General features: G+C 29.9%; 2 protein-coding genes and 1 long non-coding RNA gene across 5 annotated transcripts in view; 2 read left to right on the forward strand and 1 right to left on the reverse strand.

Annotated features, from left to right (window-relative positions):
- On the forward strand, nt 1-12,576 carry LOC136982661 (uncharacterized). The gene is made up of 3 exons (XR_010881917.1): nt 1-41; nt 7,980-8,088; nt 12,162-12,576. It is a non-coding gene; the product is annotated as an uncharacterized lncRNA (long non-coding RNA).
- Nucleotides 1-23,279, forward strand: part of LOC136982671 (calcyphosin-like protein) — a 160,302-nt gene that overhangs the window by 91,307 nt on the left and 45,716 nt on the right. The gene's annotated exons all lie outside the window — the stretch shown is intronic.
- The window catches only part of LOC136982660 (uncharacterized), a 21,714-nt gene continuing 10,740 nt past the window's right edge, over nt 12,306-23,279 (reverse strand). The window contains exons 6-7 of one of the 3 annotated variants that reach the window (XM_067279218.1): nt 16,767-16,908; nt 12,306-12,724 (exon numbers count right to left, since the gene is read on the reverse strand). In XM_067279218.1, coding sequence (XP_067135319.1) covers nt 12,413-12,724; nt 16,767-16,908 — 454 coding nt within the window. In that variant the 3' untranslated portion in view covers nt 12,306-12,412. Of the gene's footprint in view, nt 12,725-13,516; nt 13,626-13,929; nt 14,028-16,766; nt 16,909-23,279 lie in introns of those variants that run through there. The other 2 variants (XM_067279219.1, XM_067279220.1) reach the window with 2 other exon arrangements.

Here is a 23,279-nt window from a genome sequence, read left to right on the forward strand (position 1 = left end):
AAATCAAACCAAGAATTTCATTCAAGTTTCCAATCAAAATGGTAATTTAAATTTTACTTTTTGTAGTTTTTCATAATCATTCTTTAAATTAAATTTATGATGTAATGCCAATAATTTTCCGGACTAACGACAATATGCAAAAGGAAATGAACGTAACTTTTATTTAAACACGCTCCTCTTCAAAATAATTCCCCTCGGCTATGAACGCTTTGGCCATTTTTCGGGACACATCGGAGTGCCGCCGTTGACTCTAATAACTTCATTCGAACTGTCAAACAGCTTAAGGGAAGCGCACCTTTGAAGTGAAGGAGAAATAGTAGCAGGGTGAAATGTCTGTAGAGAGATGGGGAAGTGTAATTGTGTCGTGTTTTGCTAGCTCCTACTGGACAAGGGTGGAGCGATGTGCTGGGGCATTATTACATAGCAACACCCAAGTTTTTGCTGCCCATAACTCCAGACGTTTTCGGTGTAGGGCTTCGCAGGCGGCAAAAGATCTGCATACTGCTTCATGTTGACTGTTGCTACATAATAATGTCATATATACTGTCATTAGTCCGGAAAATTATTGATTATATTTGTATTTGATACTTTGTATTAATTAAATTATTTTATGAGATAGTAACTGTATTGAAACAATTTCTGCCAGACAAAATATTAATTTCATAAAAAGTGTGCAGGATTCTTAGCGAAATAAACGATTGACTTAACTTCATTTCGTTTCATTTAATTAAGGAACTCCCATTAATTTCGTGCAGTTTTTTAGCCGTCACTTTTGACTCTCTATTGTGTACAGTTATACGCTTTAGGCAAACTTATGTTTAATTGCGTGTACAATAGTTCATAGACTCTCTGACATTGAAGAAATGACAAAAAGTCCTGCAAATATTTTCTTATTGTTACTTTATTCACATAACTAGTAAGTAGGTATATACAGCTAGTGGAAGAAACGACGAAACTAGATCAAGGCGACGCCAGGTAACACAATTGGGGCTACAAAGCCGGCACCAGTGTTGTTCCACCTGGCAGTGCTGTAACTAGGACGGTGCCAGCGGTGCCCAGGCACAGGGAATAGACCTTCGGCGCGCAGAAATGACCTGGACCAAGTTTTGGGTCATAGTTTTGGAGCGTAGTTACAGATGCTCGCAGCGGGCGCATAAAAGACTAGTTACGGCGCTGCCACCTGGTACTTTTGTACTAATGTAATACCTTTTTACTTGTTTCAGTACCAAGATACCCAACACCATTTTCCTAATACTATTCATGAAATCCTAATACCTTTCCTTTCAATTTAGTACCTTTCAAAACATTCCTTTTTATTGTATATTTCTATATTTTTTACTTTATTTTGGCAGTAAATAGATGCTTTTATTGCTTCCTCATTCAGCAGTTGAACGTATTTTTTGCAATTAAATTTAATAAAAACTAAACTACATAATCGAGTTCTTACCGATTCTTGTGAAGCACTGTTATTAGCAAAGAGCTACTTAAAAGCAGCAACGATAAAACGTTACACTTGGAAACCATCATCTGCTTTAACCATACAAAAACATTCTAGTGAGGAAGATTCTGATGACGATGATCTTACCAGCGATTTTTCAATGCGATAATTTTAAACCATTTAAAGTCGTCTACGTGGACGTTATTTATTAATAGGACCTTGTACTGGTGTATTGGCACAGTAATGAAAGTTAATTCAGTAAAATTTCTTTATCACCTGTAGTAGCAATATCCGTACACATTTTACGCGTGTTTCGGGCTAGCATGCCCCTCATCAGCAGTATTACCACTATGTACTATAAATAACAATAAAACATATAAGTTACAATAAAATCTAAAATATTCCAAAAAAAATAATAAAATACAATTTAAAACCTACTGTGAATACATATCTCAATTCCGAGTATGAATAGATGTTTTTCGTTTTACAATTACAGAGATTGTGTAAATACGTATTTCGACTTAAATTGACAATTTCCTTTTCAGTATTGAACAATTTGCTGTATAATTAAAGGTAAAACATAATAAACAACCAAAGATAAACTGATAAAATAATACAACACAACTTGTAACAAAGGAACTTACATTAAGGTTTTGCGTTTCGCCATTCCACAGTGTAATAACAGAGTTGCTTAATCATTCTTATTTATAACGTCACCTAGTATAGTGTTCCATGATTGGTGGATTATTCTACCCAAATTATTATTAATTCTATTCCTTTCTTTTATTATATATAAATGTTCATATAATTGCCTTTTGTAATTGTTTGATTCTTTTCTCTTTATTTTTATACTATTTTTGTCAATTTGGCATCCATAATTATTACAGTGTTCTGCGACTGCAGAATTTGCATAATTGCCCCTTATTGCTCTTATATGTTCTTTTATTCTTGTATTTAATTTTCTTTTAGTTTCACCTATATATGTTTTAACGGGATCACAACTGCAATTAAATGAATAAACAATTTCTTTTTCATCCATTATATCTAATTTTTTGTCAGACCTACGATATAGATGTTTTTTAAATAAATCGTTTTTTTTCCGGTATCAAATTCACTTTTCCTTTAAGTATATTTTTTACTCTTTCAAATAATTTAGGTACATATCTTAGGTACATATCAAATAATTTAGGTACAATCTTGACGCATTTTTTATCTTTATCAAAATTTCTATTTTTGTTGTTATTACTATTAATCCAATTTAACCATTTTTCTAAGATTTTTTGGGGGTAGCTATTTAGTAGGAACATTTTTAATACTTGTTTTATTTCTGTTTCCTGATTTAAATAACGTTAAAAAATTTTTAACAGAAAATAACTTAGAATTACTACAAAGTGATAAAACGAAACAAACGATAATCATAGAATCCGAAAAGAAGAATAACATTATAACAGAATTAATATAAAGTGGTGAATATAAATTATTAAAAAAGGACCCAAGAAAAAATATACAAAACGAATTAAATAAAGAATTAGAAGATTTAAAAAAACGAAATATGATAACTGATGAAGACCTTAAAAAAATAAAAAGTGAAAACAACCGCATACCTAAATTTAATATTAGAGTCAAAACGCATAAAAATTCAGTTAAGTACAGACCTTTAATTGATGTTAGAAATTTAGAAAAAATGTATCAATTTTTTATAGTTTTCGTCAAATATACATCATATACATATATATCTTGCACGCTTCTGACGATTGATTGCGTCATCTTTAGTTTTGTTGTACCCTTCGCGCGTGCTTGTGTAAGATGGCTAACTGTTTTGTTGTAAATACAATCACTTCTCGATTTACGTCCGAAGTTGCAGAACTGAACCCCGTCGTGACTGTATTGACTAATGCAGGCATTAATTTGACCGTAAACTGCTGAATGTACTGTACGTATATATTATATATTATTTAAATATATACTTATAAATAATATATAAATTTATAATTTATGAAATTTCCAGTGGCGTGCAGTCATTGGAAGCGGTGAAAGCGCCGCATCCACCTTTCAATGACCTTCCCTTGTATCTTCTAAAATATAAATTTTCATATTTTAACGTACTGTGAATTAATTAAAATTAATATTTTATTATAACTGCATTATGTATCTTATTAAAAAATTCTGTACTAGCCTATATGTGCACTGTCACCGACTGGTCCGACCGGTCCGACCCGACCGATCGTATAATCGCACTATGACCGACTGGGCCGACCAATCCGACTCCTAGTCGTATTGCCATGGCAACAGCAGTCGGTCGACCAACTGGTCGTTCCAGTCGGACAGATTTAAAAAGTTAAATATTTGTAGTCGCGTCGGAGCAGTCGGTGAGCTACAGCCAATAAGAGCTTCGAAGCTATAACCAACCATTCTATCTATCCCTTAGCCACTGGGTAGGGAGCTATCTGACTAAGTGAATTGTTTGATTTAAAAAGTAGAGTATTCAATGTTATTTTTATGTACGTTTTTTTGCAAAGTTATATTTAATTACAGTATAATTAAAAGAAAATTATAATTATATTGACAGATTTTTCAGACAAAATCTTTAGAATTTTTATCACTTTTAGATGTTTTTCGTAATATTAAAATTATTAACAATTTTTCCAAGCGTGTTTTAATTTTTTAAATTAAGTAAATTTTATGAAAAATTTTTTGATTTATCTAAATTACGTAGTGAATCGCAATATTTATATTCGTGTCCGGACTATATTGACAAGTAACTCTTAAACATAAAACATATTATAATTAATGTCGATCCGAACAAAGACGTACTAAAAGAATTATATGATTTAATATCATTAATGTGCGGCACCATCTACCAGTGGGTCTGCTGAGCGCAGTTTTTCGACCACGGAGCGAATTCATACATGGCCAGGAACACTCGGTCAGAGGAAAAATTGTCGTCGCTAGCGTTGCTTTCGATAGAAAGAAAGCTTTCAAATACGTTGATGGAGTCGACGACCAGCGACTTTTATGATAAAGTAATTAACGACTTTGCGGAAAAAATCGCCGAATAGAGTTAGTTTATAAAAAATTAAAAAACAAGTTTTTCTATCATTGTTTGTCTCATATCAATTTGTATTATGTATGTATTATTTGTATTTTAGAACTAAAATACATAAATTGTTTATTTTTGTCATTTCCAGTATTTGTTTAAAACTTCCATGGAAATGTGATGTACCGGTCTGACCCGTCACGAAAGACGCGAAAAAACGGTTAGTTTAGAGAAAAATTAATTAGTTTAAAAAAACATAGGTAAAAGTCGTTTGTAGTCGAACACCCATTGTTTATATCAAACTGCGAGGCAGAAACCATAAATCGCGGAAAGAAGTCGTCCTATGATCGGCGGAAGATCGAATTCGTCTTCGATTTTGACTTTTCTCACTCTCCAGGTAAGAGTCTCGTTACGTTTAGTCGGGAAACGTGATTGAGGGAGAACGTCCAATCAAAATGGATAAAAGAAAGAACGGAGATTGATATAATCTCCGACAACCGAGGACACCTGGCACTCGGTTAACGTTCCGAATAATCAAAACGCCGTGTGTAAAAGCGCAAAAAAAAAAAAAAAAACAACAATTTCTCATCTATTGTGCCAACCTGTAACCCGTGCCACTTCGGACTTAGACCGTGTCTCCGACTCCAATGGACGAAGTCTCCCCGTGTTTTACACACTTGTCAACGCCACTATCTCGGGGCTACCTTCTATCGACCATCGATGAACCACATCGATGCCCAGGATGTCCGAACGGCTGATTGTCCTAAAGCAAACTATTTTGTACATAGTATATGTTTATTTTATGTTAAAATAAACGGTTTTTGTCAGATACTTGTCGTCTTTGTCTCTACAGCCACCACCCATGTACGAATGAACCCTAGACCATTACTGACGCAATTAACTGATTGCCCCTGGAAGTTGGCTTTTTACAGAAACACAGCTTCCTATCATCAAATGTCACGGCACGCCACTGGAAATTTCTGTTTATTAAAATATATTTAGAGTTACATGTAACATACAAAATTCATGTATTGCAAGAATGCTATCATTCCTCAATAACAATCAAATGAGCAAAATGTTGAAACAAAAGTAATGAACATGAAGTACTAAACTTTAAAATTATCGCATTGAAAAATCGCTGGTAAGATCATCATCATCAGAATCTTCCTCACTAGAATGTTTTTGTATGGTTGAAGCAGATGATGGTTTCCAAGTGTAACGTTTTATCGTTGGTGCTTTTCAAGTAGCTCTTTGCTAATAACAGTGCTTCACAAGAATTGGTAAGAACTCGATTATGTAGTTTAGTTTTTATTGAACGTATTTTTTGCAATTAAATTTAACTGCTGAATGAGGAAGCAATAAAAGCATCTATTTACTGCCAAAGTAAAGTAAAAAATATAGAAATATACAATAAAAAGGAATGTTTTGAAAGGTACTAAATTGAAAGGAAAGGTATTAGGATTTCATGAATAGTATTAGGAAAATGGTGTTGGGTATCTTGGTACTGAAACAAGTAAAAAGGTATTACATTAGTACAAAAGTATTAGGTGGAACAACACTGGTGCCGGCTTTGTAGCCCAGATTCTGTTACTCGGCGTCACCGCTAGAGGCGCCTCGATCTAGTTTCGTCGTTCCTTCCACTAGCTCTATAGAAACAAATTCGTATGCCACTAATACAGTAGAACCCGAGACTAATCTGTAAGTGAATACACTATTTTTCGTAAACTGTAATTCATAAAAGAATGATAAATGATAATATGTAAAGGTATTCCTTGTACAACATGATTTCACTCTAATACGGTTCGCGAATTGGAGACATCCCTGTACAAAAGTCAAAATTTGAAGTACAAACTCCATCATTCCATATTTTTTAATTCAAGCAAGAATGCACGCATGTTGTCTCATATTTGTCCACGGATTTTAGAATATTGAAATTTTCAATCTTTAATGCCTTTTGTCCAGTTTTCTTGAATCAGAACTGATTGTACCCTTTTTTTTCCCTTCCTTGTCCTTAGCTTCCTATTCTAGCTTTCCTATAAACCAGGTGTCGCTGTCGTTGGCGATAGTGTTCAAAATGAACCAGAAAGACTATAAAAACAAAACACACGAACAAAGTTACTACATTAAATGATTAAATTTTTAAAGATCTCTTAGGCAAACGCAAGCAAATGAAAATATCAGATTTTATGAAAAAAGTAAAGACAAATCAAAATGTTACCGATATTTCAGATTAGGGTCATCAGGAAAGCTTAGACGACAACACTTTACCAAAAATTAAACGTGTGTTTAGCATTGAAGAAAAAATACTAACATGCAATACTTTTGATTGTGATTGTTATTTAATTATTGATTGCTTTAATAAACATATCTCTCTTAATTACAAAAAAGAATAGTATACTTTTACTAACTTTTGGAACCTAACCCATGTTTTGCACTAGTCCTTTGTTTTTTATAGCACGAATTCGCATAACAAGGCACGTTTTCAGAACCTAACTACTGTATTATATGGGAATATCTGTATTAAATGAATTGTTTCCATACCTATTATTATTTAACTTCAATACGAGACAAACCAGCTCATATCAAAATGTAACTACAATAACACGTTTTTACTATTTTAAAACTATTGCATGTATTAGCTGTGATGTAAAAAAATTTTCTTCTATATGGTTAATTTCACTGTTATATAAAACGAGGTTTAAAAGTGATACACCATCTAAATCTTTTATATTCGTAATTTTACCTGAGTGTTCCGAGATAGCATCGGTCCACATTACCTTGGATAATGGGAGGTTTTACTGTACCTGTAAAAAGCATAGACAATGCCTGGACTGCTTCCCCATTACATACACTGATCCTAATCTTCCACTTTTTGTGGGAGATTAGGATTGGCCATTAATTAATGCACTGATAACTAATAAAGCAATAGATTCATTTCTTAGATGGAGGAAAACAATAAAATCTGTATTTTCAAATTACTGTTTATCATATAAAAGATGGAAAAAATTTGGTGAATGTTACCTTAGGTAGCCAAGATGGCGGCTCGTCTCTAATTCCAGCAAGGAAACAGTGGGACGCATGTTCTAACCTAACCTATTCTAATAATTTGGTTGCTAATAATCATGATAATTTATTATAATAGGTTCGGTTAGGTTAGAACGTGCGTCCCACTGTTTCCTTGCTGGAATTAGAGACGAGCCACCATCTTGGCTACCTAAGATAACATTAATTAAGTAATTAAATTTTTAGTTAATTAATTTATTAAAATATTTGGATATTGAATACCTCTAAAGTTAATATAATAATTTCAAATGAAAAACAGAATATTAACTATTTTAAATAATTTATTAAAATCTTTAAGATCCTTTTTTTCATTAAGACAATCTATGTAATGATTATGTATCATAATAAAAAAATTTTCATTTTTATCTATATTAAGAAATTCGCTTTATTGGTACTGTATCAAGTATTGATTTTAATTAAAAAAGAAAATTTTATTTACAGCAATTCTTATTCTGAATATATTGATATAAAGAATTGGACTGTAGAAGATGTGGAAAAATTTATCAATGATCTTGGATTTTCTGAAGTTGCAAACAGTTTTAAATATCAGGTATATTTAATTGGAAAACGTAAAAAATTATTTAAATTAATAAACACTTACAGTACATCATTCCATATTAAAGAATTAAAGTATACTTAATTCTAAAATTTTATCATTTGTGAATTTATTCTGTTAATTACTAAATTTAATAACCGAATGTGTAATTTTACTAAACTTATAAATTTCAAAATTAACTGAATAAACTCTGTTCAAATAATCTAATATTTATTTCTAAATAATGTTAAATAGTATTGTATATTTAAGTGTAACACTTCCCAACGGAGCGTTCGAATTATTACAAAATTGATATGCCTCGCTTTCTAAATGATTAACCCATGATGGATGCCACCCACACGACAAGTCATGCGAGAGTAGTTTCTGCTCTGCTACTCAGGCCACGTTTATTTACGTTCTCGCTTAACATAAACAGCAGTGGCGTGCAACCTGTGGAAGCGACGCTTCCCTTGTATTTTCTAAAATATAAATATATATTTGCGCGATTATTTTCATATTTTAACGTACTTTGAATTAATTAAAATTAATATTTTATTATAACTGCATTATGTATCTTATTACAAATTGCTATACTACATGTGAAAAAAGAAATGATAAGAATGCTTTTGTATATTCAAATATAAATTCGTATATGCATATTCCCAATGGAAGCGCTGTATTGTCAAATACAAGATAGCTTCCACGGCAAAAATATGTAAATGGTGTAAAGCAGCCAGATTATATGCATTTGTGCATGCGCTTCACCTGCACCAACCTCACAGTTTAGCTCTTGGATGCTACACACCAAAATATCGTATAACGTTTCCAATGATTCTCTCCAGGGCCGGCACAGCTTTCCTATCATCAAATGTCACCACATGTCCGATAAACAGTACTCTTAACCCTAAGTACTATCTGGTGTCTCTCAGACATCTATTCACAATACAATCCCCAGCAATTTTCCCACTCCTCTGAGTGCAAGGTCCACCCATGTACTGTAGTACCATTCAATTGGCATAGCATAGCATGTTTACAGCACTCATATTTAGTCTGTGCTGTGTGAGTTACGTTGCTGTAAAGTTCTGCCTGCGTCTTTTAGATACCTGATAGTATTTACGTAACATTTTTCTCTTTATTCAAGGATTTGCATGATATGATGTTTGTGAACGTATTGTGATAGTGACACAGTGTTGTCTGCACTTATAGACCAATAACTACTGATCACTATGGATGCACTATCTGTCCCTTCTCGGCCTAAACAAGCCAGAAAGAACAAAATTGACCAATGCATCAGCACAGCAGCCTTGGTTTACTGAGAAGAAAATAGCAATGCCAACAGCCAATGTCAAATCAGAGATCTTTGTAAACTTAAAACCATTTAAAACTACTCTATACATTCAACTTTTACTGTTAATCAATTCTTGTTATCTTGCACTTTGTTCCTGTATCTGTTGTCTTGATATTCACTCTTATGCATCTTCTTTTTCTGATGAATAATGCCGTTTCTGTTAAAGTGCAGGGGAGGGGCATGAACAGCCTGAAACGTGTACTAACATTAAGTATGCATATCAACTAAATAAAAATTAATGATGAAACAAATGTCAAATTGGAGGAGACAGTGATAGTGGCACGGTATTTCCAGTTGACATTGAACATAATACTGCACATGTCAAAAATATGGGGCACCAATTTGCTTAACATGTTCCAGAATGGTGTACCAACAGTGTCTCTAAAAAAAGTGCTGAATGAAGGATAAAACGTTTTTTGACCCACCAATCTTGTCAAATGGTTTATGTATTGTATGGTTTAATATTCTGAAAACATACTTTTTCTTGCTCAGATATTCAATGAAACTAGAGAGAGTATAGTGAGAGAAGGTTTTCTGAAAAATTTTTTATTATAATTTCATTTATTGTGGTTCAAAACCTTGCTATTTATATTATAATATTTCTACATGAACGTACGAAGCATATGAGAAAAATAAAGCTTTTGTTACTATTCTGAAAGAATGGAACAAATGGAAAAAATGAGTCTGAAAGACACCTTAATAATATTTATGTGACAATAATTAAGAGTTAAGAGATAAACAAAAAATAATAATACGATCACAATGTGTGATGTGTCATAGTTTACACATAATATAATTATCTCAAAAAAGATGAATCCGTAATTACAAAAGAATTTTACACTTTACAAATATGAAAATCATATTGTGTGGTTAAATTCACTTTCCGCCAAATTTTCAAGGATGGATTGTTTCTGAAGAGAAGTTGGATTGTGGCCAAAAAGTAGCTATTGTAGTATAATTATAATTTTTTTAATTTATATATTTTTGTCAATATTTAATGAAAATGAATCATCAGGAACCATAAAAAATTTATAAATTAAACAAACTATTTATTAAAAAAATAACTTATATATTACGAAAATAGATATATCAGAGTACAAACTAGCACATACAATTAACTAAATATTATAAAAAGTGAAAAAAGTTATATAAGTTTGAAATTTTTAATTTTTTAAATTTATTTAAAAAATTAAAAATTATAATGGAAAAATTATGAAAAAGAAAAATGTTTAATGTAAAAACTAGTAATAAAACTTTTATATTGATATTTTATCAATATAATCTGAAAGAATATTTAAACACAAATCACTAAACTACACAATTTTCCCAAGCCAGAAAAATGTTAATACTATAGAAAACGAATAAATAAATATTGATTAATTGATTAACCATCCAAATTATTATTATTATTAATTTGTGGTGAAGTAATAAAATGTTTTCCTTCCTAAGACTAAATTAACATTTGTTATTTGTTTCAGTACTAATTTATTTTGATTGTTTATGAAAGTAAGTATTTATTAGAAACTTATATTTTTGAAATTATCTTCAAAAGACTTTTTAAGATCTTTAATTGAAGAATATTGAAAATATTTCAAAATACAAAAAATTATTCATGTTAAAACAAAACATTCAAACTTCCATAATTTTTCTGTTATTTACATAAAAATTTTGATGTTTTATTTATAAAGGTTAAAAAATTATATACATATTTTATTTAATTATCACTTCTAAAGATTATCGTAAAAAATTAGAACAAGTTAGCTTAAGTGAATTGATTTGAAAAATTTTTTCATTATTTTGATTTATTATTCAAACATTTTTCAATTGATATTCTTTTAAAGCATTTTAAAGGCTTTTTAATATATTTTAAAATTACAATTTTAGATTATGTAGCTCACCTATCTTTCAACATTCATGGAAATTTTTCTTATTAAATCTAATTTTCATAGAATTCCACAGTGAAAATTACTTAAATTTTAAAAAGTTGTTTTCAACTTTTTGTAATTGTTACTTTATTAAAATAAGCCTTAAAATAGCCCAATAATTCAGTATATAATGTTTATATATATATATACTAATTGTGTTTGTAAAATTTCTGAAAATATCCCTTAGAACTTCAGTTATGTATAACACAATTTAAATACTATTGATCTTGATCATTGTTTCCCAATCATGGATTATGAACTGTATTCTTAGATAATGAGTCTTCCAACATGCTAAATGGGGAGGTACTATATTCAGAAAGTTGAAATATTAAGTAAATCATTGATTTTCAAATTTTATCTATAAAATCGTTCTCATTTAATTTGATTTTCAAAAAACTAACTTGTAAGAAAAACTTAAAAATTATGTTATTGCAAATTTTATTATTTCTAACAAATATTTATCACCATAAAAAATTATTTTGAATTTACAATTATGCTAATAGAATCACCAAAAACTCTAGAGTTAAGTTTGTAAAAATATCACTGATCTAGATTAACATAATCTATTATTAAAGTAAAACTAGGTATAAAATTGAATTGTATTTATCTTACAAAATTAAAAATTTTAAATATTACTATATAAAGTATAAATAAGTAATGACTCATAGGTTTCATGATAAATGAATACCCTGTAACTTAATTTCACATTCTTCCATGAATTGTAATATATATTAAATATTGGTATATTATTAAAAACTGATTAAAATATAAGTTTATTTTATTTTAATGATATAATTAGATGACTTTTCTATTAGGAAATAGATGGCAGATCTTTATTATTATTAAAACGGAATGACATTCTAACGGGACTCAATTTGCCACTTGGTCCTGCTTTGAAATTATATAACAAGATCGAAAATATTCAAAAAGCACATTATTGTAAATAAATCCTCTCATTTTTAATATCAAAAGCACATACATTTTATATGAATTTCAATAAATAATATCACATAACTGGATTATGAACATGTAATGTATTTTATTATAAAAAAATAATTTTAAGATGTTATTTAATCTTATTTTTGAACTTATTGGAATACATATGTAAACTAACAATAGATATTGATATTATTATTATATATCCTATAATAATTATTAAAGAAGTTGTTCTTGATAAATATATTGTTTGAATAGTTAAGTTAATTATGCCTGTAAGAACATTTCCATATAGAAAATAAAATAAAGCATAATTATTCATTGAATTCCATAGAATTATTGGACATCTTTTTATAACAGGACTTTCTGTAAAATTTATTATACCTTCCAGAATAATATAATTACTTAAATAAATCCCAAGAAGAATAAGTGTGAGACATATCTAGAAAAAAATAAATAAAATAATTTGTTTATAATGTCAACAAGTTTAAAACATTTATCATATTAAAATTAAAAAAATAGCATTACTTATTACAAGAAATTTTCATTTAAAAGTTAATCTTTCAAAAATTTTATATAAGAGAATAATATTAGGTAAAAACATGATTCCATCACTTACAAAGATAAGAATTTATAGCAGTTTATTACATCCAATATTAATTTACATAGCAAACACAAGAACCAAAAATGCAAAAACTTCACAAATGGTAAATGTAATTAAAATGGAAAACGTCGAGAAGAATAATTACAATGAGGAAAAGAGATAAATGATTGATTATCTAGTGATTACAGTTCATGAATGAGATAATTCCTGGAAAATAATGTTTGAATCGGTTACATATTAGATTATAGATTTTCAATTTTCCATGGATATTTTTTTTTATTGTTCATTAATTAATATTTCAGAATAAAAAAATCCAGCAATGAGTTGTTTAACTTTCCTGGCAACATTTGATGGCACCATCTGTTATGATATTTTATTTAGTGATGGGACAATTAATTGGAATCAGAAAAATCAGACATTTTCTGGATATTGGAATTGAGAAAATCTCATCTCAATTTCCAATTCTTAAAAACAATTCTTTCACATTTTATAAGAAAATTATTTGTTTCAAAGATTAGAAATTTTTAAATTTACGATATTAACAATTAAATATTAGTTTATTGGAAACTTTTGTGTCAATAAAGCAGAAAGTACGCAACGGCCCATACAGGAGGTGGTTTGTCATGGAGTAGTCAGAGCAATAAGACATTGCACTCAGTCAGTTCTAACTGTCCCCATTTTAGGGAAGATAGGGCGACTTTAGGGTTGCAATCTGGCCAGCAATCTCTATTCTGTATATCTATATAAATATTAAAAGCAAAATGTTTCGTCACCGCCACACACAAATAACGTAAATTTTAAAATTAATTTGATTTTACTTTTAGTTTTGTTGTAAAGGCTAGAGCTTTAATTATTATTTTTAATGGTTTTCATTTATTTAATTTTGCCTACATTTATTAAATCCTCCACTACAATTTTTTCAATTAATTGCAACTCTTTTTTTCATGTGTGACATAACTATAGAAATTGTTTTAGTGTTTCAGTTGTTTCAAACAAAAGATTAATTTAAATTTGATTATTTTTTAGTAATTTCATTATTTTTTGTTTCAAATTTGTCTGCCTTTCAAAATTAATTATAAGTGAGTTAACATTGCTTGAACTATTAGGCTTTCAAGTTTCAAATTGAGGGTGGCAAAATGTTCTAAAATGTAAACAAAATTATATTTTAATTAAAAGATATTATATACAGTAATTATTTTTAATGTTTAGTATGTTTACTAACAATGATAAAAGTACTTTCTCATTATAATTATGAAAGTTTTTGTTATGATTCACAGATTATGCTGTAATACATTAAATTTTTAAATGCAATTCGTGCATTTCTGAGTAAAAATACATGCTTGAGCTAAGTCTGCTATTTTGAGTTTTAAAAATTGATTTTTCAGGATTAGTTGGTCTAAATATTCATGGCTCGAGTGAATGAATTCAAAAATTGGTTAACTTGTGACGACTCATACTATATCGTTCGGCTCATTGCATCATTTGCCAAGCTTCATTTAGTATTAAATATGATGGGGTTAAATCATTTGAGACATGCCCCTTTGTGAAAAGCATGAAAAAAGTGCATCTTCTTGTTTACTTTGCATCGAAGGGAGCATCGACGTGATGATCCCTTCCCCATCATCGCGTCGGCCAATGAAGCAGTTTCCAAAGATGACATGAAGGGATAGTTCATTGAGTAAAAAGGAATTAGCTGTGATTTCTTTGGGTGTAGTGTTGCAATATTAACTTTATCTGAAATAAGATTACAAATTTATTTCGTAGTACACAATAAAAGCATGCGTATCCATATATAAATGGAGAATTTTCACGTTTATTTTGAAAGGCTAATTCTGGATTTCTCTGTCATTTTCCATTCTTAAGGTTGATGTTTATTAATTAATGAATGTACTGTGCTCATAATGTAAATCATTATTTCTTCTACACTAAAATAAACTTTAGAAAGTATTCAAAAGAATTGGAATCAGAAGAAATTTTGGTATTGTCCCATCACTAAATTTATTAAAAAAAACTTTATATTTTTAACTATTATAAAATGGCAACAAGCTTAATTTAGAGGATAGGGATGGGTTTTAAAAAAGTTGTAAATGCTGATAACAAGTAAAATTGTCATTAAGTCTGATTCTACTAGAGATACATAGGACCCTCTATCTCCCCATCCCTTAGACCTTTAGTCATCAAAATTTAATAGCATCAATTCCCCTTATAAACAAACCTCTCTGCAAAATTTTGGAAATTTTTAACAAAATACACAGGAGTTATTAAGCTTCAAAGCGAGTGAACAAAATTGTGTTCCCCACACACACTAACATCCATACATACAGAAAAAACTTCCAATTTTTTTGCATTTCTTGATGTTTCAAGGCGTCCTGAACCCAAAAATGTTAAAATATTGGGGGTCCATTTTTTGATCGATTGCCATACTTTCTTTCTGTTATATATAACAGTCAGGAAAGAAACAAAATCTGTAGAAATAATTTATAGAGTTAAAAAAACCTCTTTCTAAAGATATTTATGTATTTGCTTTTATTGTATATTTTGATTCTATTTTCTATCTTTGTTGTAATTGAGGGTGGCTATTTCATGTCATTTGCCATTGCTTAACAAATAAAATGAATAGCCAACCCCAGTTACAACAAATTTCTTTACATTGCTTACAAATGTAAGAAATAATCTGTAATTTGAATTATTATTAGAAGTAGAGATCAGTGCAAACTTGCAATATAGTACAGAGAGAACATTCTATTACTTATAACAAAATGGTTGCTTCAAGATTAAATCTGTATTCATCAATAAATCAGAGAATTTTATTTGAAAAGAATCAGGAACCTTCTATTACTCTCTAAGATCAGAGAAAGAAACATTATGGATATGATTGTTTAATTATTTCAAAGATGGATTATATCCAGTGAATAAACTGATCTACATATCTCTAATTCCAGAGTCAGCTGAAGAGATTGCAACAGGATATGCATGAGAACTCCATACATATATTTCTAGAGATAAACTTACTTTGAATTAACTTGGATTGACAATTCAGGAATACTAGCATATGTTCACAGAATGTTCTATACATGTTATGTTCATAGAAAAATATTTTTAAAAATTACAGTTAGTAAATAAAGTAACCATTAACTCTCCTATCTAAACTTAATATAAATCTTTTAAGAGTTAATGAGTGTTTTTGAAAAATAGATATTATGATCAATCTATTATATATATATTCTCAACAGAAATTACTGCTATAAGTCGGTTTATCCATAAGATTGATCATACATTTTATATATTGCTTCAACATAATTGATATTTATCTATATCAGTAATTCCCACACTTTTTCAAGCCACCACCCCTTGGTTCCATATACTTATACCAAACATCTCCAATCTTTTTCCCTTGTGTGAGAAAGGTTTGGAAAAATTCTTAGAAAAGCTTTTCTACGAATTCCTCACAGTGTCCATACTGTACATTGTTGTCAACATCTGGAAACTAATAAACGCAATGTTTCTTCTTACCCGTTTTAGAGGAGAAAAAGGGAGAAGTTGTCAATGACCCAGTCACCGTTCAGTCCTGCTTCCAGTGACCCCTGCTGCCACCTTGCTTCTTTTCACCCCCTAGCACCCACTTTGAAACCACTAATCTATATATTAAAATAACCATTCATATGTTTAAAATAAAGCAGATATTTTATTTATTCACACATTTTTTTACCTGAGAAAATCATCACATAAAGTTTTACTTAATGTTTACAAGTTTTGAAATATTTCAAAATCTAGATTTTTTACTTAATGGTCTGAGACATTATTTTAAAAAATATCATATATTTTTCAATGTAAGTAAATTACATTTATACCTAAAATTATTTTACATATAAAATCTTACCATCCATAAGCAGTAAGGTAAATTGGCAGTTCTTCTTGATACCTGTTCAATGCTATGACTAACATCTTTCATGAATATCCAAAGAATAACATTCAATATCCAAATGGTAAGTAAAACTTTTAACCATTCTTGTAATGTATTTCTATAAAATCAATATGAAAAATTAATTAAAATTGATAATAGAGATTATTGTTTTAAGAACTATAATTCATAAATTTTTGAAAATTAAGATACTAAATTAGCTATAATAATGTCAAAGAAAATTTAATGAAAACATGAGTTAACTAGACAATAAAAAATTTAATATACCATTATTTCAAACTTAATTCAAAAATTACTAATTCTATAAAGAATGAAGATGAAATAAATATCTCAAAACCATCTTATATAGGGTATCCATGTAAAATCAGCCCCATTCACTGAGTAAATTCTTGTAATCTTCAGATTGGAAAAAGGGACAAATGAGTCAAAATAAAATTAGACCAAAAACAGGACAAAAGAAAGAAAGAAATATTGAGCACTTGCATAGGGCCTTGAAATAGAAGAATGGGTTCATTTTGCATTTTTTTTTTTGAACAAATTAAATATGTAGAATGTTTATTAATAAAATTCACTCTTAAAGGTTTTATTTTTTGTTAGTAAAAATAATCTGCAACTTTAACACAAACTATATGGTGTATTTTCTCGGACACATGGCAAATTTCATCACTAATTTCTCTTCAGTTGACAGACTGAACTCTTCAGAGACAGACTCTTCAGTTCAACTGAAGAGAAATTAGTGATGAAATTTGCCATGTGTCCGAGAAAATACACCATATAGTTTGTGTTCAAGTTGCAGAATAAGCACCGGCACAGTTTCATAAATACTACAATAAGTAAAAATAATTTTAATTTGTAGGGGTAGTAACCACTATGGGCAATTAATTTTTTTCTGGATCCAGGGAAAAGTCTCCAGCTCCCTCCCTTCTTGATGGCTGTGCATCTACTACTAAAAAATTGAAGCAAGTTACTCATTTGCAACAGTTGATAAAAAATTTGTACATGCTAGACCAGGGAGCAGCAACCTTTTTTGGCTGCAGGTCAAAATCAACCAAAACAAATGTCTTCTTAATACACACCCGGTGTGTATTAAGAAGACATTTCGGGTTAGTGGTATTTTTATTTTAAAACAGTATTTTTTGGTGAATAATAAGACAAATTTTATTGAGAAAATAATTACAATATTCTTTAAACTTTAATCATAAAAATTAAAATTATAATTCTAATTATTATAAAAACAAACATAACTGAATGAATTTTATTTTTCTCTCCAATATCGATGGCTCCCCTGATTACATCTGTGCATAAAGTACATATCAATTTGTCACCATTTTCGATATATCCATACTTTTCTTTCCACACATCTTGAAATAATTTCTTGGTGTATTTATTACCATGGACAAACAAAAAGCAAACATCATCTGCCATAAATCATCGGGCTAGATTTTGGATATATATGATTAAAGATTAGAAATAAATTTGGCACTAGAGGTAGGCGTTAGGCACCATCTCTTATTAAAATGAATAATTATAATATTTAAATAATTTAGATTAAACTGGAAGAAAAGAATCGGCCCGAAGCGGGACTCGAATCCACAACTCCTGCTTACCATTCGAACACGTCCGCACTGGTAAGCAGGAGTTGTGGATTCGAGTCCCGCTTCGGGCCGATTCTTTTCTTCCAGTTTAATCTAAATTATTTAAATATTATAATTATTCATTTTAATAAGAGATGGTGCCTAACGCCTACCTCTAGTGCCAAATTTATTTCTAATCTTTAATCATATATATCCAAAATCTAGCCCGATGATTTACAGCAGATGATGGTGTATTAGCTTAGGATATCCGGTTTAGTTTGATGTTTATTTGCATGGTAATAATTTGTTTTAAATAATGATAATTATTTCTCTATGTAACTATAATTGCATCACTATTTTTGCACTACTGAACAAGTGCTACAACTGAGAGAGAACTGAGAGAAGGACACCAGTGTTACCACATGTCTGTTAAGTTTGGAAACACCGATCCATAATTCCTTATCAATTTCTCCTTCTAAAATAAAAATGCATGTTTGTTACTGCAACTTTGTAATCAAACATAAATGTTATTGTTATTATTCATTTTCAGTTTATTTTTTATGTATTCTTCAAGTGTTTGTTTCATATTTATGTTTTATAATTTATTTTTATATACTGTATTATAGTTTATTTTCAGAACTCAAGTGGGTCACTTGAAATTATGAAATGGGTCACTCAGTGACCCATAGGCCATAGCTTGCTGAGGCCTGTGCTAGATATTAGTTGTAACATTGTCTTTGCTCCTAGATGTCCAAATTTTTCATGGCTTTCAGCAGTCTGAATTTAAGGAACTTTGGTATCATGATTCTCGTTTGATTTCCTTTATTTTTTACAATTAAGTCATTTCGTTTATGGAAATTTCCAATAGTTAGTTCTTGCTTTTGTGCTGACACAATGGCTTCTCTTTCAATTACATTCACACTTTTGACATTGTCCGACATGAAGCCACTATCTAACACTGGATTTCTGGACAGTAGGTTAGCTTCAACTTCTATGTTAGTAGTGCCAGGACTGTATTTAAAATTGATAATAGAGAATATTGTTTTAAGAACTATAATTCATAAATTTTTGAAAATTAAGATACTAAATTAGCTATAATAATGTCAAAGAAAATTTAATGAAAACGAGTTAACTAGACATCAAAATCATATTGACTAAGATGTAATGACCAATTAAATAATCTCAAATTTGGTTTCTTAAAAGACTGCAACTATTTTAAGGCATGATGATCCATTATTACTGTAAATTGTAAATTTTTTTCCATCAAGATAATGGTGCCAACAGTTGATTGCTTCCACTATAGCTAGTCATTCTAGTTCTGTAATGTCATAATTTTTTTGGTAATCCAATAGTTTTTTAAAAAAACCAATTGGATGTTGTTTTCCAATGTCTTGAGTTTGTTTTAGTACTGCCTCTATTCCAAGTTTACTGGTTATCTGTATATAGATAGAATTCTTTGTCTGGATTAAAGATGCACAGAACTAGGAACTGGTTAGGTACATTTTAATATTGTCAAAGGCATTTTGGCACTCCAGATCCAAAGTAAATTTCCTATTCTTCTTTAATAAATTGTGTAATGGATTCAAGAGCTTTGGGGCATTGGGTACAAAATGCTAATAATAGTTTACTTTTTGCAAAAACTTCTGTAAGGTTTTTACATCGTTAGGCTTAGGAAATTCCTTAATTGCTGCAACATTGTCACTTACTGGGCAGACTCAATATTTTGAGATGATATGACCAAGGTAATGATACACTTCTTTCCTCATAAATTTGCATTTTGATAATTTTAGTTTTGCATCTTAATTTTCTAGAGCATTTAGGACTAGGTTTAATATGTTTAAGATGGACTTCAAAAGAAGTTGAATATATTATGATATCGTCCAGATAATTGCTACAGAAGTTAGTCAATTGGTACTGATCTAAAACGCTGTAAATTATTCTTTGAAATATAGCTGATGCATTTTTATAACCAAGAGGTATGATGAGCCATTTGAAGTAACCATTCATTGAGACAAAAGCTGTTTTCTATCACAATCTATCGGCTATTGGCATCTTCCACTGGAATATGCCAATAGCTGGAACTAATATCTAAAGTTGTGAAGTATACACAATTAAACAATTTATCTAAATATCATAAATCCTAGGGAAGGGATAGTTACCAGTTATTGTCACTTGGTTAAGTTTTCTATAATTAATGTGTGTATTGATTATAGAAAATTGAACCAAGTGACTGGCCTTTTTTCCTTTGTCCTTATTATCAGCCAACATCACTGGGAAAACATACGGGCTCACTTATTTCCAAATAAATTTGTGTTTTAACAACATTTCTATTTGATTGTTTATTATCTTTTGATCACTTAAGGAACAACGATGTAGTTTCAAGTTTATCAGCATATTATTAGTCAATTCAATCCTACAATTCTCAACTTTTATAGAATCATTGTCATATTTATCCCTTGAAAATGCATTTGATCTTTTCATTAAACATTGTTCTAGTTTCATACTTTGTTCTTTTGTCAACTCAGGTCGATATAGCTTCTCTAGTTCTATTGGTTTTAAGTTTCCAATTATATCATTTAGGTTTAGTTTAAGTTTATTGGGGTTATCCTCTAAACATGTTAACTTTTCAACAGTGGAACAGTCAAGTGTGGGGCTCCCACTTAGTTGTGGAGAAGAAATGTGGGAAATTTTTAAAGTATATTTTCAAGCGTTTTTTCTCATTACCGTTTCGGAAAAAGATTTTGTAAACAGTTCTGTCTAGTAAAGAAAAGTTTTTTATTGTTACGTAATTCATTTTTTATGTGAATTTCTTATTCGCGGTAGTTTTTGGCTAGTTTTTGGCGATACCCCCAAAAGAATTTAGCGAGTATAGTCGTCCCTCACTGTTAAGAGGTTAAGACTAGATTTTCATCCTGTGAATAATTAGACTGGATTTCTTTTATTAATTCACCAATTTCACTTAACTGGAAAATTCTATAACTTTGATTGAGGCTTAAGCCAAATTGGTTTATAAGGTCTAAGCCTACTAGCAAATCATAATGGCCATTATTCACTACAGTTAAGTCTATTTCCTTTGTTATTGAACTGATTGTTAGATTAACAATTACACAGCCCAAATATATTTGTGTTGAATTAATGGCTTTGAACTTTAGGCATTTGTTCTTATATTTCCAGATTTTTAAATTTAGTTCATGAGTAATTTTACTAGCAACACAAGAGATGTTTGCCCCACTATCGTATATTGTCTTTGTTATTCTCTCACCATTGATCATGGAGTAGAAAGTGATACGGGGGTTATATTTGGGTTGGTCCATTAGTTTAAATTAATATTTTGTAATTTGTTGGTAATATATGTTTCCATGTCATTGGTTTTTATGCCAGTGAGATTTACCTTTCTCTTTTGCTCAGATGATTTTGGTTATTTTGACAGTCTCATGCTCAATGGAATCTATTTTGGTTTAATAAGATTTGATTAGATGAATTGTTTAATTGTGTATACTTCACAACTTTAGATATTAGTTGTGACTATTGACGTATTCCATTGGAACCTTGTGACATGTACAAAACAGCTTTTGTCACAATGAATGGTCACTTTAAATGGTTCACAAACTCTCACAAAGTTTACAAGCATTTGGTTTTCTTTCATGTTCTGAATTAAATTCTCCCTTCCTGTAACCGAAATTATCCATTGTGAATTTATTGATTCACATTTGTTTTAAAGTTTCTTCAATTCTCTGACTTATGTCATAAAATTCCACAAACGTTTTTGGACCTATGGTTATGAAATATTCTGCCAGAGTAACCCTTCTATCGTTAGTGGTATTACATAGAAGTCATTCAATTGCAATAACTTCCCTAACCTTTTTTTTCCTTCAAAATTATTTTTTATTCCTATTTTATGATTCTATTTTAACCTTACAAAATCCATGATGGGTTCGGTGGCTTGTAATCCAAATCTTCCTACAAATATTGATTTCAACTTTCCCCAGCTTTGATTGTCTGAGTATTCAATGTACAGTACAAGTTTAGAGCTTCATCTTCTAGATAATCTCCCATTAACATTATTTTATCCTTTTTGTTCCAATCCATATATTCAACCAATGTCAAATCTCTTCATCCAATTTTCTACTTCAAGTGTGTCGTTATTGCCCCAAAATATTTGAATTTTTGGCTTAGATATTTTTAAGGGTTGCATATCCTATTCTTTTCTAATAATCTGTTCCAAATAGGGTTCATCATCTCCGTGGGCAGTCCTTTTCTTTGCCCTGTCTTTGTTCAGAGTCACACTGTCAACTTGTAAGGGTTCTTTCTCTAGTCTTTCAATTCCTGTCGTTAAACTTGAAGTCTTCTCATCTTACATTCTCGAAGTGTCTGATCACTGGTCAAGGTATCCAAAAAACTTCTTTCTTCTTTTGTTCCAAATGTGTTATTTTGTTCCAGTCTTCATACCAGTTTTTGGGCACTGAACTGTGCTTCTGGTTTGGGTGATTTATCTTTACACACATATTTCATTACCAAACATTAAACAATCAAAATTTGAAGTCACAAAAAAGTTAAAATTTCCAAAAACTAAATTATTTTCTTAACTGCTTACTATTTTTATCATAATACAGCATATAAAACCAAAGAAACAAGTTTCTATTAAATTATTTTTTAAAATCACTTTACAATTAAACCTAATTAACTGATTCAAAAACTAAATCAACTGGTACATCAATGGTTCTCAAACTTTTTTGGCTTACAGTGCACTGTAAAATGTGAAAAGTTTTTCTGTTATGCTCTGTATAGAAAATTAAAAATATATTAATACTGTATATTTTAAATTATAAATAGTTGTGTACTATAATAATTGCTACACTAAATACTTAACCCAGTTATCAGTTTGTCATGGATGTAA

This window comes from Centruroides vittatus, unplaced genomic scaffold (genome assembly GCF_030686945.1).
Source record: "Centruroides vittatus isolate TY-2023 unplaced genomic scaffold, ASM3068694v2 contig_862, whole genome shotgun sequence".
Lineage (NCBI taxonomy): Eukaryota > Metazoa > Arthropoda > Arachnida > Scorpiones > Buthidae > Centruroides > Centruroides vittatus.